The 17,607-nt window shown below is 51.9% G+C and overlaps 1 protein-coding gene across 3 annotated transcripts in view; it reads right to left on the reverse strand.

Moving 5' to 3' along the window:
- CLIP2 (CAP-Gly domain containing linker protein 2) overlaps window positions 1–17,607 on the reverse strand; it is a 119,927-nt gene that overhangs the window by 33,792 nt on the left and 68,528 nt on the right. For all 3 annotated transcript variants that reach the window (XR_010122559.1, XM_055292842.1, XM_055292841.1), the window contains exons 5-8: window positions 15,043–15,256; window positions 14,189–14,386; window positions 11,478–11,581; window positions 7,341–7,401 (exon numbers count right to left, since the gene is read on the reverse strand). Coding sequence is in view for 2 of the 3 variants with exons in the window: in XM_055292842.1 (XP_055148817.1) it covers window positions 7,341–7,401; window positions 11,478–11,581; window positions 14,189–14,386; window positions 15,043–15,256 (577 nt within the window). In the remaining variant the exon portion in view is untranslated. The remainder of the gene's footprint in view (window positions 1–7,340; window positions 7,402–11,477; window positions 11,582–14,188; window positions 14,387–15,042; window positions 15,257–17,607) is intronic.

The raw sequence follows: 17,607 nt of genomic DNA on the forward strand, positions 1-17,607 counted from the left end.
GCCAGAGGGTCCTCTTTATACTCCAGGAGAGAAGGGGTTAAAGCAGCTGCAGGGCAGTTCTGAAGGGGCAGGGCTTAGCAAAACAGCATCTAGGTGTGAAACCTGTAATAAAACCCCGGAAGCTTGTCTATTGGTGAAGGTGTAAATGGACATCACCTGATTAGAAATACTCCTACAATTCATTAAGAGACATTGAGATGATTATATCCTTTGGCCTATTTTATTTCTTGAATTTTCCTTAAGGAACAACAAAAAAAAGTTCTCTCTCTCCTCCTCTCTCCCTCTCTCTCCTTCCCTTTCTCTCTCTCCCCTCTCCTTCCCACTTTCTCTCTCTTCTTTCTCCCCCTCCCTGTCTCTCTCCCTCCTTCTTTCTTTTTCCCTCTCTCCCTCCCTCTCTCTCTCCATTCCCCCCGCTTTTCCCCACTCTCTCTCCCTTCCTGTCTCCCCTCTCTGTCTCCCTCCCTCTCTTTTTCTCTCCTCTCCCTCCCTCCCCTGCCTCTCCCGCCTCCCTCCTGGCAGCATGTTCCAGTGCCAACAAGAAGTCAGCCTGTCTCTTCCAGAAAATCACAAGCTCCATCCCAGCCACCCCTATCCCCGTCGGTGGGCACAACAGCCCTGCCTGGAACCCTCATAGATGGTGCATGATCCTACACACTGAACTGGTAGCCTGCACAGGCAAGAAAAATGCCTCCAGCTTCCCAATTTCAAGGGCAACTTCATTTGGTCCCACTCCAAAGGACTCCTCCCCCGGCTTTTTTTTTTTTTTTTTTTGAGACAGAGTTTCCCTCTTTCACCCAGGCTGAGTGCAGTGGCGCGATCTCGGCTCACTGCAACCTCCACCTCCCAGGTTCAAGCGATTCTCCAGCCTCAGCCTCCTGCGTAGCTGGGATTACACGTGCCTACCATCATGCCCAGCTAATTTTTGTATTTTTGCGTAGAGACGGGGTTTCACCATGTTGGCTGGTCTCGAACCCCTGACCTCAGGTGATCTGCCCGCCTCAGCCTCCCAAAGTGCTGGGATTACATGTGTGAGCCACCACGCCTGGCCCCTCAAAGGGTTCATATTCTGGGGGGCGGGGGGGCTGATGCAAACCATAAAAGAATAGTGAAGATCATTCCAGATTGTGATTTGCACTATGAACAGAGCACTGGGGAGAGAGTAACTGGAATGAAGGTGAAATAGAGGAAACATGTAATTTACAGTGACTTCTGAAGGATAAGGGCTCCTCGTACAAGGCAGGCACGAGAGGAAGAGGTGCAAGTGTTTCAGGCAGGGGAACTAGCATGTATAAAAGCTCAGAGGCAGGACATAGCTTGCGGTGTTCCAGAAACAGAAAAGCCTGGTGTATGATAACTTAGGGGCAGGGTGTGAGACAGGGCTGGGACAAGGCAGGGGTTGGCGGGGGTTGGGCCCTGGGGGTCTTCTCTGGCCCACTCTACAGAGCCTAGATGATATCTAGTGTTGCAGTGCTAGATGTGTGAACAGGAAAGGGGCAGGATCTGATTTACATTTTTATTTTTATTTTTAAATTAGTTTTTTTTTTTTTTTTTTTGAGACAGAGTCTTGCTCTGTTGCCCAGGCTGGAGTGCGATGGCGCGATCTCGGCTCACTGCAAGCTCTGCCTCCTTGGTTCACACCATTCTCCTGCCTCGGCCTCCCAAGTAGCTGGGACTACAGGCACCCACCACCACGCTCAGCTAATTTTTTGTATTTTTAGTAGAGATGGGGTTTCACCATGGTAGCCAGGATGGTTTCAATCTCCTGACCTCGTGATCCGCCCACCTTGGCCTCCCAAAGTGCTGGGATTACAGGCATGAGTCACCGCTCCTGGCTTTTTTTTTTTTTTTTTTTTTTTTTTCTGAGGCGGAGTCTCGCTCTGTTACCCAGGCTGGAGTGCAGTGGAGGAAACCTGGCTCAGCAACCTCTACCTCCTGGGTTCAAGCGATTCTCCTGCCTCAGCCTTCTGAATAGCTGGAATTACAGGCGAGCACCACCACGCCCAGCTAATTTTTGTATTTTTAGTAGAGATGGGGTTTTGCCATGTTAGCCAGGCTGGTTTGGAGCTCCTGACCTCGAGTGATCCGCCAGCCTTGGCTTCCTAAAGTGCTGGGATTACAGGTGTGAGCCACCGCACCCAGCCATATTTTTAAAATTTTTATTTATTTATTTTTAGAGATGGGGTCTTGCTCTGTCACCCAGGCTGGAGTGCAGTGGCACCATCATAGCTCACTGTAGCCTCAACCTCCTGGACTCAAAGGATCCTCCTGCCTCAGCTCCCTCAAGTAGCTGGGACTACAGGCGTGCTACCATGCCTGGTGAATTTTTTATTTTATTTATTTTGTTTCTTTGTTTCTACTTTATTTTTGAGACAGAGTCTCACTCTGTTGCCCAGGCTGGAGTACAGTGGTGTGATCTTGTTTCACTGCAACCTCCGCCTCCCTGGCTCAGCGATTCTCCTGCCTCAGCCTCCTGAGTAGCTGGGATTACTGGTACCCACCACCACGCCCAGCTAATTTTTGTATTTTTATTAGAGACAGGGTTTCACCATGTTGGCCAGGGTGGTCTGAATCTCCTGACCTCAAGTGATCCACCCGCCTTGGCCTCCCAAAGTGCTGGGATTATAGGCGTGAGCCACCACACCCAGCCAGAATACTTTAATTTTTGTAGAGATGGGGTCTCATATGCTGCCCAGACTGGTCTCTAACTCCTGGCCTCAAGTGACCCTCCCACCTCTACCTCCCAAGTATTGGGATTGCAGGTGTGAGCCACTGCACCCAGCCTGGTTTTCATTTTTAAAATATTTGGCCATATGACGTCTGGGATGTGGGAGGGGGCCCTGGGTCAGGGCATGGCTGAAATAAGACTGGCGGTGAGTTGACAACTGTTGAAGCTGAGTGATGGGTAAATGAAAGTTCATTATACTGTCTTCTCTATTTTTGTATAGGCTTAAAAATTTCCAACATTAAAAATGAAAAATATATTTTAAAAAAAGACTAGATTCAGTGTGGGGAATGGACTTTGGAGGAACAGAAGACGAAGGAGAGGGCTATCCATGGCATGGTGCTAGGGCCTGGTCCAGGGAGGCAGCTGTGGGGATGTGTGTCATTTTGGAGGCAAGGTCAAAAGGACTTTTTTGTTTTTTATTTTTATTTTATTTATTTTTATTTATTTATTTATTTTTTGAGACGGAGTCTCGCACTGTCGCCCAGGCTGGAGTGCAATGACGTGATCTCGGCTCACTGCAACCTCCGCCTCCTGGGTTCAAGCAATTCTCCTACCTCAGCCTCCCGGATAGCTGGGATTACAGGCGCCCACAACCAGGCCTGGCTAAGTTTTTGTATTTTTAGTAGAGACGGGGTTTCACTATGTTGGTCAGGCTGGTCTCAAACTCCTGACCTCATGATCCACCCACCTCGGCCTCCCAAAGTGCTGGGATTACAGGCGTGAGCCACCGCGCCCAGCCTTTATTTTTTATTTTTTGAGACAAGGTCTTGTTCTTGCTTTGTTGCCCAGGCTGGAGTACAGTGGTGTGATCACAGCTCACTGCAGCCTCAACTGCCCGGACTCAAGCGATTCTCCCACCTCAGCCTCCCGAGTAGCTGGGACCATAGGCATGCATTACCATACCCGGATAATTTTTCCATTTTGGGTAGAGACAAGGTCTCCCTACGTTGCCCAGGCTGGTCTCGAACTCCTGGGCTTAATCCATCCTCCCGCCTTGGCTTCCCAAAGTGCTTGGATTACAAGCATGTGCCACCATGCCCGCATTTTTTAAAAATATTTTTGTAGAAACAGGGTCTTGCTATGTTGCCCAGGCTGGTCTCAAACTCCTGGGCTCAAGCAATCTTCCTGTCTCAGGCTCCCAAAGCAGTGGGATTACAGGCGTGAGCCACCATGCCCAGCCAACTGTGTGGATTTGGGGGCCAATTCCTGAGATGAGAACTGTAAGGGGGGTGGTGTTAGGGGAGGCGTGGATAGATGTGGTTAGGACATGTTCAATTTGGGCTGTGGTCCTGGGTTGAATAGTGTCTTCTTAAATTTCATGCCCACTCAGAACCTCAGAATGTGACCTTAGCCAGGCATGGTGGCTTCCCTATAATCCCAGAACTTTGAGAGGCTAGGGTGGGAGGATCGCTTGAGCTCAGAAGTTTGAGACCAGCCTGGGCAATATAGTGAGAACCCATCTGTATAAAAATTAAACAAAACAGGCCAGGTGCGGTGGCTCACGCCTGTTATCCCAGCACTCTGGGAGGCTGAGGCGGGTGGATCACGAGGTCAGGAGATCGAGACCATTCTGGCTAACATGGTGAAACCCCGTCTCTACTAAAAATACAAAAAATTAGCTGGGCATGGTGGCGGACGCCTGTAGTCCCAGCTACTTGGGAGGCTGAGGCAGGAGAATGGTGTGAACCTGGGAGGCAGAGATTGCAGTGAGCAGAGATCGCACCACTGCACTCCAGCCTGGGTGACAGAGCGAGACTCCATCTCAAAAAAAAAAAAAAAAAAATTTAAACAAAATAAAGAACAAATGTGACCTTGTTTGGAATAGGGTCTTGCACATGTAGTTAGTGAAAATGAGGTCATACTGGATTAGGATTGGATTAGAGTGGGCCCTAAATCCAGTGACTGCTATCTTCATAAGATGTTCAAGTGAAGTGCCACACAGGGAAGGCAGCAAAGTGACAGGAGGCAGGGACTGGCCTGATGCAGTTATACAGGCCAAGGAGCACCAAGGGCTGCCGGCAATCCTCCTGGAAGCTAGATTGGAATAGATTCTCCAACACCTTGATTTCAGACTTTTTTTTTTTTTTTTTGAGAAGGAGTCTCACTCTGCTGTCCAGGCTGAAGCGCAGTGGCGCAATCTCGGCTCACTGTAACCTCCGCCTCCCGAGTTCAAGTGATTCTCCTGTCTCAGCCTCCGGAGTAGCTGGGATTACAGGCGCCTGTCACCATGCCCAGCTAATTTTGTATTTTTAGGAGAGACAGTGTTTCACCATGTTGGCCAGGCTGGTCTCAAACTCCTGACCTCAAGTGATCCGCCGCTTTGGCCTCCCAGTGTTGGGATTACAGGCGTGAGCAACCACGCCCAGCCTTTATTTTAGACTTCTGGCTTCCAGAACTGTGAAAGCATATGTTTGTGCTGTTTTAAGCCACACATTTGTGGCTGTGCGTTACTGCAGCCCCAGGAAATTGATACAGGTGCTTGCTTCTTCCTCAATTGGGTGGAGATGTCAAGTGGGCATGGTACAGGGAGCTTGGGGAAGACTGTGGGACTTACAGGGGCTCATCCAGGGCACGGAGGCCACAGACTGGAAGCTCTCAGGGCGAGTGTGGACAAGGGGTGAATGGGCCTGGGACTGAGCCCTTGGATGGGCCAATGTTCAGAGATCTGGAAGGAGGAGACGCCAGCAGAAGAGGCTGGGGAGTTGGAATGGGGGCATCTCATTGTGTAGCTGGGGAGTGTGGACAGGAGGGAAGACCATGAGCCTGATAATCTTCTGGGGAGTTTTGCAATAAAGACAGGCAGAGAGGTGGGGTGATAAAGCTGGAGGGGGCCAGGAGGTCAAGGACGGGCTCTGGTTTTTATTTCTGACTTTTAAGATGCATGGGGGCCAGATGTGATGGCTCATGCATGTAATCCCAGCCCTTTGGGAGGCTCAGGCAGGATTACTTGAGCCTAGGAGTTTGAGACCCACTTGGGCAACATAGCGAGACCCTGCCTGGGCAACATAGTGAGACCCAGCCTCTACAAAAAAAAATACAAAAATTAGCTAGGTGTGGTGGCACATGCCTGTAGTCCTAGCTACTTGGGAGGCTGAGGCAAAGCATCACTTGAGGCCAGGAAGTGGAGGCTTCAGTGAGCCCAGATCGTGCCACTGTACTCCAGCCTGGGCAACACAGTAAGATCCTGTCTCCAAAAAATTTAAAAAAAGGGTGGGGATGAGGGGATGAGTGGGACTTTGGTCATTTTGCCTTCTGGTTGCCATGAATATGATCGCAATTCAGTTTGGTACAATAAAACGTTGCATGGGGATTCTGCAGCCCTTTGGACTGAATTAGCTGTCACTGTCTGTCCCGCCCCCTGCCTCTCCCAGCCAGGGCCGACTGGATCCGGGGTGGACCCCTATCCAGAGCCAGCCAGCCCATTGGCTATCCCTGGGACCAATCAGAGCCTCTCTCAATGACAGCTGGTAGGTAGTGGGCGGGGCTGGGAGAAGAGCAGAGCGCAGAAACTCAGTAGGAAACAGACAGGAGCCTGACCCCAGACAGAGATCGGAGGGAGACCCTGAGTAAGGGGCACATAGATGGGCTTAGCTCCCGATGCTGTTTCTGGCTCCAGTCCCCTGAAATGCCTGCCCTTGGAGGCTGTGACCTTTCCTACAGCCCTTCAGTAAGCCCCCATGGTGACTGCAGCTGGCACAGGGGGGTCTCTGTTCCTGGCAAACACAGTTGCTTTTCCCAGAAGTCCATCCAACCCCTGCAGGAGAGCAGCTGCCAATACAAAAGTCAGCCAGGAGCAACCACATGGCCTGCCCCTTGGCCAACAGGGAAACTTCATTAGAACATGCTGAGCTGGGCTGAGGCTCTGACGCCGGGTTGTGCCCCAACATCCATTCTTTTTTTTCAGACAGTCTCTCTCTCACACACACACGCACACACACGCACACACACACACAACAGGCGTGATCATAGCTCACTGCAGCCTCCATCTCCCAGACTCAAGCAATCCTCTAGCCTCAGCGTCCCCAAGTAGCTGGGACCACAGGTGCACATGACCACTAACTTTTTAAATTTTTTGTAGAGATGGGATCTTGCTATGTTGCCCAGGCTGGTCTTGAACTCCTGGGCTCAAGTGATCCTCTGCCTTAGCCTCCTGAAGTGCTGGGATTACAGGTGTGAGCCACCACGCCCAGCTCCCTTGGTCTCTGAGCCTCAGTTTTCCTACCTATAAATTCTGTGACTCAGCAAGCTACTTTCAGCCAAAATTTTACCTGGAATCCAAGATGAACAAAGGGGCACCTTTAAGGCTATTGCCCAAGAAGAAGGGACAGGGGACCTCAGCCACTCTATCCTAGGGCCCAGCCCCCCATCTGTCCTGCCCTGGGTTCACCCTGCCCACCCCATCCAGCTGCTGACATGGGGAGCACAGCTTCCCTGGGGAGCTCCTGGGGCTGAGCCACTCACACCTCAGACGTTAGACCTTTGATCCTTCCCCATTTCCCCCCCAGCCCCTTCCCTGGGGGGCCTAGAAGTGCTGCTGGACCTCACGACCATCTGCCCTAGCAAGGGCCAGGCACCGGTGCTAAGTGCGCCCAGGGAAGGGGCCTCTGACTGTTACCTCCAGGTCTCCCTTGGTGATGGACTCCTCCTCCACGCGGAACTGCAGATCCTCCACCTTCCTGCAGGGGAGGGAAAGAGGCAGCTGACCTGGCTTTGCCCAGAGCAACGGGATTCACCGAGTGAGCAACAGCAGAGACAGGCAAGGCCATCAGAATGGCCCAGAGTCCAGAGGCGAGGCCATCAAAATGTCCCACAGTCCTGGAAAGCTCTAGACCTCCCAACCTGCTGACCTGCACTCTAGGAAGAACCACCAATAACCCCAGAATGGGAGTGTTTAAGGCAACACCCTTCCTCCCCAGGGTGGTGGGAAATAAAATAAAGGACAGGGTGGCCCGCGGATGTGAGTGACAACACTGTTTTCCCTCCCTCCGTCCCTCCCTCCCTTCCTTCCTTCCTTCCTTCCTTCCTTCCTTCCTTCCTTCCTTCCTTTTTTGAGACAGAGTCTCACTCTGTTGCCCAGGCTGGAGTGCAGTGGCATGATCTCGGCTCACTGAAGCCTCTGCCTCCCCAGTTCAAGCGATTCTCCTGCCTCAGCTTCCCAAGTAGCTGGGATTACAGGCATGCACCACTGGGCATGCAACCTCAATAAAAAAAAAATTTGTATTTTTAGTAGAGACAGGGTTTTGCCATGTTGGCCAGGCTCGTCTCGAACTCCTGGCCTCACGTGATCCGCCCAGCCTCCCAAAGTGCTGGGATTACAGGCATGAGCCTCCGCGCCCAGCTGACAACACTGTTTTCATCACTGCGGGGAACAGACACTACCACAAGGAACAACCTGTGGGGAGGAAGGAAAGGAGAGAGGGAAAGTGGGCTTCCTTTGCTGTTGACCTCATTCTGATCACAGGCCTCAAAATTGGGGGTCAGAGGCCCAATCCCCACTCCCAGGGCTGCCCCTGGATGTGGAATGCCCAGGCATCAGGGCTGCCCTCAGGGAGACACACTCAGCCACACGCCTGTCAAGCCAGTGCAGGAGAGAGACACAGGCCCACCCCATCTTACAGTCACACATAGGAGCTCAAAGCTGGGCCAGGCGCAGTGGCTCACACCCATAATCCCAAAACTTTGGGAGGCCAAGTGGGCAGATCCCCTGAGGTCGGGAGTTTGAGACCAGCCTGACCAACATGGAGAAACGGTGTCTCTACTAAAAATACAAAATTAGCTGGGCGTGGTGGCACATGCCTGTCATCTCAGCTACTCAGGAGGCTGAGGCAGGAGAATCGCTTGAACCGGAAAGGCAGAGGTTGCGGTGAGCCAAGATCATGCCATTGCACTTCAGCCTGGGCAACAAGAGTGAAACTCCGTCTTGGGGAAAAGAAAAAAAAAAAAAAAAAGCTCAAAGCTGCTCTTCCTAGGGCCTCCTAACAGCTCTCAGCATAGCAATGAGGAATGAGGCCCAGAGAGGGCAGGCAACCATGCCCAAGGCCACACAGCAAGCACAGGACAATGCAGAGACTTGCACCCAGGCCCCTTCTGAACAAAACTCCATGATGCCTTGTGTTTGTGGCTGAGCACAGTGGCTCGTGCCTGTAATCTGAGCACTTTGGGAGGCCGAGGCGGGCAGATCACTTGAGTCCAGGAGTTCAAGACCAACCTAGGCAACATGGTGTAACCCTGTCTCTACTAAAAATATAAAAATTAGCCAGGCATGGTGATGCGAGCCTGTAATCCCAGCTACTTGGGAGGCTGAGGCAGGAGAATTGCTTGAACCCGGAGGTGAAGGTTGCAGTGAGCCAAGATCACACCACTGTACTCCAGCCTGGGTGACAGAGCGAGATTCTGTCTAAAAAAAAAAAAAAAGAAAAACAAAAAAAGATCTGTGTTTGTTTGTTGGCCCCAGGCACGTTGCCATGGGAACCAGATGTGTGGGCCACTACGGCTGTCTCAGGCAGATATAAATACACCCTCATCTCCCTGAATCCGACAGTAACAACAGCTTATGGAGCGCAGGTGCCAGCTGAAAGCCCACAGAACAGACCCAAGTGCGGGTGCTGGGGATGGGGGCTGGCTGCTGCCTGGCGACAGGAGAGGGAGATGTAGGTATCTGGGCATCGTCTAGGAGGTAAAGAGGATCCAGGGCCAAGGAAAACCTCTGTCCACTGTCAGCTTTGTGTCCTACCAGGAGGTGACCCAGGACCGAGTTGGCCAGAGTCCCTGCTGCCTGGTGTCTTTGGTTGGAGGGCTGCAGGGTAGATGGGTCCTGCTTGTGTTTTTTTTTTTTTTTTTTTGAGGCAGAGTCTCACTCTGTCACCCAGCTGTACTGTAGTGGCGTGATCTCGGCTCACTGCAACCTCCACCTCCTGGGTTCAAGCGATTCTCCTGCCTCAGCCTCCCAAGTAGCTGGGATTACAGGCGCCCGCCACCATGCCCAGCTAATTTTTGTATTTTTAGTAGAGACGGGGTTTCACCATGTTGGCCAGGCTGGTCTCAAACTCCTGACCTCAGGTGATCTGCCTGCCTCAGCCTCCCAAAGTGCTGATACTACAGGCGTGAGCCACTGCACCTGGCCAGTCATGGCACTGAAAGCGATGACACCAGCGAAGCACGCAGCACAGGGCTGACATCTGGACACAGGGCATTTCAGGAGTCCCTTGGTTGCTGTTTCTCTTAGCCTCAGTTTCCTGATGTGTAAAATGGGAATGGATAAAAAAATTAGCTGGGCATGATGGCGTGTGCCTGTAGTCCCAGCTACCCGGGAGGCTGAGGTGGGAGGATTGCATGAGCCCAGAAGGTTGAGGCTGCAGTGAGCCATGGCCAAACCACTGCACTCCAGCCTGGGTGACAGAGCAAGACCCTGTCTCAAAAAAGAAAAATAAAGGAGGCCGGGCACAGTGGCTCACATCTGTAATCCCAGCACTTTGGGAGGCTGAGGTGGGTAGATCACCTGAGATCAGGAGTTTGAGACCAGCCTGGCCAACACGGTGAAACCCCATTTCTACTAAAAATATAAAAATTAGCAAGGCGTGGTGGCACACGCCTGTAATCCCAGCTACTCGGCAGGCTGAGGCAGGAGAATTGCTTGAACCTGGGAGGTGGAGATTGCAGTGAGCCAAGATCTCACTATTGTACTCCAGCCGGGGCAACAAGAGCAAGACTCTGTCTAAAAGAAAGAAAGAAGGGAGGGAAGGAAGGAAGGAAGGAAGGAAGGAAGGAAGGAAGGAAGGAAGGAAGGAAGGAAGGGAGGGAGGGAGGGAAAAAGGGAGGAAAGAAGGAAGGAAGGAAGGAAGGAAGGAAGGAAGGAAGGAAGGAAGGAAGGAAAGGAGGGACGGAGGGAGGGAGGGAGGGAAGGAAAAAAAAGGAAATGGAGTCCCAGGACAGGAGCTGTGAGCTCCACTCATGGGTCCCAGTCCAGGGTTGGGGAGTGGCGCACTGTGAGTGTGAACTGGCTCATGGTGGAGGGGTGGGGCATTCAGCCTTTTTCCTGGCGCATGGCTCCCCAGGGACACCTGGTGTGATAACCAACCTCCCTTCCACCGCCCCCAGCCTATTCCTCTTCTCAATATTCTGCTGGAGAGTGCAGGAACAATGAACTCTATGCAATGAACAAATGTGGTATTCCAAGGCCGGGTGCAACAACGGTTCATGCCTGCACTTTGGGAGGCCGAGGTGGATGAATAGCCTGAGGTCAGGAGTTCAAGACTAGCCTGGCCAACGTGCCAAAACCCCATCTCTACAAAAAATACAAAAATTAACCAGGCGTGGTGGGGGACGCCTGTGGTCCCAGCTACCCAGGAGGCTGAGGTGGGAGGATCGCTTGAACCCAGGAGGTCAAGGGTGCAATGAGCTGTGATTGTGGCTCTGTACTCCAGCCTGGGTGACAGAGTGAGACCCTGTTTCAAAAAAATTTTTAAAAATGTGGTGTCCCTCTGTGCCCGGCACCATGCTGGGTGCTTTACTCCGGTTATATGAAGAGTTATCCCAACAGCCTGCAGAAGACAGGACCAGCACCTCACTTTACAGATGGGAAGACTGAGGCCCAAGAGCTAATGTCACCAGTCCAGGGTGACACAGCCAGAGGCAGTGACAGGGGCAGGACTGGAACTTGGGTCCGCTATTCCCAAGCCTGCCCTCTTCCTCATCCTCCTTAAGGGGACTCAGGGAGAACGTCCTCCCGGGGCAAGGGTGGGCCAGCACGTACCTCCTCTCCTCCTCCAGCTGGTTGGACAGGTCCACCTTCTCTTTCCGCACGCTCTCCACCAGCAGCCGGGCTCGCTGCAGCTTCTCCTCGGCTTCTGCAACATACTGGGCCCCCAAGGAAGGCCAGGACAGGGTCAGCGTGCTCCAGGGTGTGGGGTCCAGGTTGGTGGTGTGGTGGGAGACAGGCAAGGAGCCGGGCCTGGAACCCCAGTCACCCCGACTTCCCTGCTGGCACCTGCCGGGCATGCACAGTGGGCCTAGGTGTGAAGGAAGGGACCCAGCAGGAACAAGAGAGGCAGAGGCAGGACCCTTAGGCCCACCTGTCCTCAGTACCTGCCACCCCTCCTCAACCCACAAGAGCCTACGACCTGTTACCTTGCAAACCTGCTGTCTTGTCTGTGCCCCATCAAAGCACAGCCATGAACTTGGCCTTATTGATCCTCGCATCCAAGGAGGGGCAAGCCAGACCCCAGATGGGGACAGAGGCCCAGGAGGGAACTCTCCCACGGGAGACAAACATCAGAGAAAAAACCAGACACGAGATAGCAGCAGCCCCAAGGCTTGGGGCAAGGAGTCACTTCCCTGAAATTCAACCCTAGAATCTGCTCAAAAAAATAATCTGAAATGGGCTGGGTGCGGTGGCTCCCGCCTGTAATCTCAGCACTTTGGGAGGCCAAGGCGGGCGGATCACAAGGTCAGGAGATCGAGACCATCCTGGCTAACACGGTGAAACCCCATCTCTACTAAAAATACAAAAAACATTAGCTGGGCGTGGTGGCGGGCGCCTGCAGTCCCAGCTACTTGGGAGGCTGAGGCAGGAGAATGGCATGAACCCAGGAGGCGGAGCTTGCAGTGAGCCAAGATCACACCACTGCACTCCAGCCTGGGCAACAGAGCAAGACTCTGTCTCAAAAAAGAAAAAAAAAAAAAGAAACCTGAAATGTAGACAGTCATACATTAAAAAAAAAAATTTATTGCAGTGATATGTAGGAAGAGTGAAAAATTGGCCGGGCACGGTGGCTCACACATGTAATCCCAGTACACTGGGAGGCTGAGGCGGGCTGATCACTTGAGGCCAGGAATTCAAGACCAGCCTGGCCAACATGGCGAAACCCCTTCTCTACTAAAAATACAAAAATTAGATTATCTGGGCGTGGTGGCACACACCTGTAGTCCCAGCTACTAAGGAGGCTGAAGCAGGAGAATTGCTTGAATCCAGGAGGCGGAGGGTGCAGTGAGCCAAGATCATGTTACTGCACTGCAGCCTGGGTGACAGAGCGAGACTCTGTCTCAAAAAAAGTGAAAAATTGGAAATAATCTAAACAACAGGGGACTAGTCATGTCAGATGTCAGTAAGGACAAAGCCTGTGATAGACAGCAATGCAGACATCAAGATGGGGAAGAGGCGGGGCACGGTGGCTTATGCCTATAATCGAGGTGCTTTGAGAGACCAAGGTGGGAGGGTCACTTGGGGCCAGGAGTTTCAGACCAGCCTGGGCAACATAGCAAGACTCCGTCTCCACAAAAAAATACAAAATTTAGCTGGATGTGGTAGCATGCACCTATAGTCCCAGCCACTCAGGAGGCTGAGGTGGGAGGATCACTTGAACCCAGGAGTGGAGCTATGATGGCATCACTGCACTCCAACCTGGGCAACAAAGCAAGGCCCTATCTCTAAAAAAAAAAAAAAAAAAATTAAAAAATAAGAAGAATGATGAGAATCCTAGCACTTTGGAAGGCCAAGGATTGCCTGAGGCCAGGAGTTCGAGACCAGCCTGACCAATACAGCATGACCCCATCCTTATATTAAAAATATTTTAAAAAAATAAAAAAGCAGGGCTGGGCATGGTGGCTCACGCCTATAATCCCAGCACTTTGGGAGGCCAAGGCAGGCAGATCACTTGAGGTCAGGAATTCCAGACCAGCCTGACCAGCATGGTGAAACCCCATCTCTAATAAAAATACAAAAATTAGCCTGGTTTGGTAGCAGGTGCCTGTAATCCCAACTACTTGAGAGGCTGAGGCAGGAGAATCGCTTGAACTTGGGAGGTGGAGGTTGCAGTGAGCTGAGATTGCACCACTGCCCTCCAGCCTGGGGAACAGAGTGAGACTCCGTCTCAAAAAAAAAAAAAAAATAAAAAGCCCTGCAGTGGCTCACACCTGTAATCCCAGCACTTTGGGAGGCCCCGGGCAGATCACGAGGTCAGGAGTTCGAGACCAGCCTGACCAACATGGTGAAACCTCCGTCTCTACTAAAAGTACAAAAATTAGCTGGGCATGATGGCACATGCCTGTAATCCCAGCTACTCAAGAGGCTGAGGCAGGAGAATTGCTTGAACCGAGGAGGTGGAGGTTGCAGTGAGCCGAGATTGCACCACTACACCCCAGCCTGGGCGACAGAGCGAGATTCCATCAAAAAAAAAAAAAAGAAAGAAAGAAAGAAAAATAATAAATAAATAAATAAAAAGCAGGATATATAAGCTTGTAACCAGATTCTGAAAGTAGGTGTATGTATCCTTATACCTAGGCAGAAAAGACTGGAAGGAAATTCACCAGGTCACTGAGGCTTATCTCTGGAAAGCGGGGGACAGGTACTGCTTGTGTTATCTTCATATTTCTCTGCACCACCCCTCCAGGGTCTCCGCTCTGAGTGGGTGAAACTCTAGGAGGCTGGCTGGAGAAGTTCTGCTCCTAGCCCCACCTGTCACTCACCTGCTCATGCTGTGCCTTGAGCAGGGCGATCTCCTTCTCCACCTCGCAGATGTGGCTTGTGGCTTTGGCCACCTCAGCCCGTTCCAGGTCTCGTTCAGCCAGCAGCTGCTCAATGTGCTGCTGCTTCTCCTTCAGTGCCTCCTGCAAGGCCGTGGTGCCCGAGATCTTGCGGGCGTAGCGTGAAGAGGTCTCTGTGAGCTGCAGGAAGGTGTGGGTGCAGGCGGGTCTCAGGGATCTGAAGCACTGCAGGGCAGGCTGGCTCTGTCCAGCCTAACCTACAGCAACGCAGCAGGTGGGAGCCCAAGTGCCTTGACTCCCAGGGTCCTGCTCTTCCCCTGCCAGTACTCTGACATCCTGGCCCCTGCTGACTCACCCGGCGGGGAATCTTGATGTTTGAGATTCAGGAAACTCCCCATCTCAGGAGAGTCAGTTCCTGATAGCCAGAGCCTCTGACTCCCTCATTTTGGTCACTTTTTCCTGGGACAGGAGGAACCTCCAACCCTAGATTGGGTTTGAACGGAATGCCCTCTGCCCATAGCCACCAAGCAGCCTCCTCTTTTCCCTTCATCCAGGGTTTGATGCCAACCTTCCCGAACTCCCTGCCCTGCATCTGTATAACACTCCTTAACTTCCAGAGAAAGGCTTAGGCTTCCAATAAATCAGTTATATAAAAATAGCAATAAATGTAAATGGCTCAATTTTCCCTATTAAAAGATATGCACTTTCTTCTTTATTCAAAAATCCAAACTGAAACTAGAGTAAGTCAGGGGCAGACCAGAACACCTGGATCTCTGTACATCCTCACCCCTCCCAAACGCACACCAGAGAATCCCCTTCTGCAGCCCCACCCTCACCAGGCCACTGCGGCTGGGCCGACCCCCAACGGACGAGGCCACAGAGCTGACGGAGCTGATGGAGGAACTGCTGGGACTGTGGGTCAGTGCTGACACACCCATGGCCATACGCTTGGTCTTCTTGGCCTTGGCTGGGCTGGTAGATGGGAAGCCGATACGGATCACTTTGTGGATGGGTGCGAAGAGACCAAACTTGGGTGGGCACTGGAAGTACCTGTGGAAGCAGGACAGACCCAAGCTGCTGTCACAGCCCCAAAGCCTGGAGCCTCCCCTGCCTCCTCTGCCTCTTCAGAGCCTGGCAGAAAGAGAGAAAGACACCTCCTTGGGGCCCATGTGGAAAGATACTCCAAGGTGGAAATCTTCCAGGTGGAAAGATAGGACTCTCAAAAAAAGGATATAGATGAGTAGGGTCTGAGAGTCTCTGCAGCTGTAAACAGCCAATGAGGATACTCTTGGAGGTAGGAAATAATTACCGGGACCCACTTTGTGCCAGTCTCTTTAAATGAATGCTCATTTCCATCCCCCAAAGTTATCTACATTCACAAATGAGAAAATTTAGGCTCAGAGAGGTTAAATAACTTGCCCACAGTCACACAGCTGGTTACGCAGCAAAGCTGAGACTGGTCCTCCAGTCTGCTGGGCTCCAACGCCCACTAAGCTTGGCTCCCACAGACTCTTCAGAGACCCCAGCCACAGCTGCAGCCCCACTCTCAGGCTACCCTCAGACCATTCCCAGAATGAAGGATGCCCATCAGCTGTCTGCCCACAGAGTCCCTGCATAGAGAAACAAAAGCTTGAAAAAGAAACCTTGGGGTGGGATGGGGACTGCTGTCCAACCCACCCCTGAATTCTGAAAGCAAAAGTGAGTCAAAAGAAATATTCATCTTGCAAACAGGAAGGCAAAGCATTGTTATAGGAACCCTGGATTCTCGTCTTCTCTCAAGACCTCTCTTGTCACGGATTCCACACTGGACCATGAGAACTGGGCCCATCCAGTTTTTTTCTTTCTTTCGAGACAGGGTCTGGCTCTGTTACCCAGGCTGGAATGCAGCAGTGCAATCATAGCTCACTGCAGCCTCAACCTCCTGGGCTCATGCAATCCTCCCACCACAGCCTCCCAGGTAGCTGAAACCACAGGTGTGTGCCACTACGCTCAGCTAATTTTTGTATCTTTGTAGAGATGGGGTTTTGCTATATTGTCCAGGCTAGTCTTTAACTGCTGGCTTCAAGTGATCCTCCAGCCTCAGCCTCCCAAAGTGCTGGGATTACATATGTGAGTCACCATGCCTGGCCCCCATCCAGCTTCTGATTCACTTGCAACTGCCACCCCATTCTGCCTTTTCCCACCTCCAGGTCTTTGTTCATACTGTGCTCTCAGCCCCTGCCTAGCATAGCCTCTCTCAAGCCTCTTCCAAAAGGAAACCCTACCTTCTTTCAAGGCCTGGTCCAAGCCTAGCTCTTCCCCTGTGCCATGGTGACCACTCCTGCTCAGAGCAGTCAGCTTCATCTCAACCACAGAATCCAGTATAGGGACTGCACAGGGACTCAGGCCAGAATCCACTCCAGGGACTGCACAGGGACTCAGGTGGCCTCACCTTAGTCCACACCTGTGACAGACATGGTCCACTTACCACATCACTCCCCCACCTACCATGAGCCCAGACACAGCCTTAGACCCTCCTAAACCAGCAACGCCAGCAGTCAATTCCTTTTCATCAGAAATGGTGTGAGACCTGGAACCCATCTGTGAGGCCTGCCTCTGGTCATATAGCGCTGGGCACTGTCTGATTATTTCATGTGTCATTCAGGGGACCCCAATGCCAGATGACAGGGACTGCTGCCTTTCTTTTTTTTTTATTTAATTTTTAATTTTTATTTTTGAGACAGTCTTGCTCTGTTGCCCAGGCTGGAATGCAATGGCGTGATCTCAGCTCACTGCAACCTCTGCCTCTCGGGTTCCAGCAATTCTCATGTCTCAGCCTCCCAAGTAGCTGGGACTACAGGTGCGTGCCACCATACCTGGCTAATTTTTTTGAGACAGAGTCTCACTCTGTCACCCAGGCTGGAGTGCAGTGGTGCGATCTTGGCTCACTGCAACCGACACCTCCCCAGTTCAAGTGATTCTCGTGCCTCAGCTACCCAAGTAGCTGGGATTACAGGCGTGTGTCACCATGCCCAGCCAATTTTTTGTATTTTTAGTAGAGACAGGATTTCACCATGTTGGCCAAGCTGGTCTCGAACACCTGATCTCAAGTGATTCATCTGCCTCAGCCTCCCAAAAGGCTGGGATTACAGGTATGAGCCACCACGCCCAGCCTCCCTCTCCTTTTTGAGGGCTCCCACCCCACTTAGACATGAGTGACACAAAGAAGAGAACACGGGGACAGATTCTCTTGGTGCTTGCCTGTGACTGTGCGACCTTGAACAATGACCTCTCTGGCCTCCATACTCTCATCTGTAAAATGGGATGATAATCCCACTACCCAGCTTAGTGGGCTGTTGGGAAGGAGGGAATGGGAAAAGACTTATATTATGGTGTCTGACACTACATGCTGGACACTCGCT

This window comes from Symphalangus syndactylus, chromosome 9 (genome assembly GCF_028878055.3).
Source record: "Symphalangus syndactylus isolate Jambi chromosome 9, NHGRI_mSymSyn1-v2.1_pri, whole genome shotgun sequence".
Classification (NCBI taxonomy): Eukaryota; Metazoa; Chordata; class Mammalia; order Primates; family Hylobatidae; genus Symphalangus; species Symphalangus syndactylus.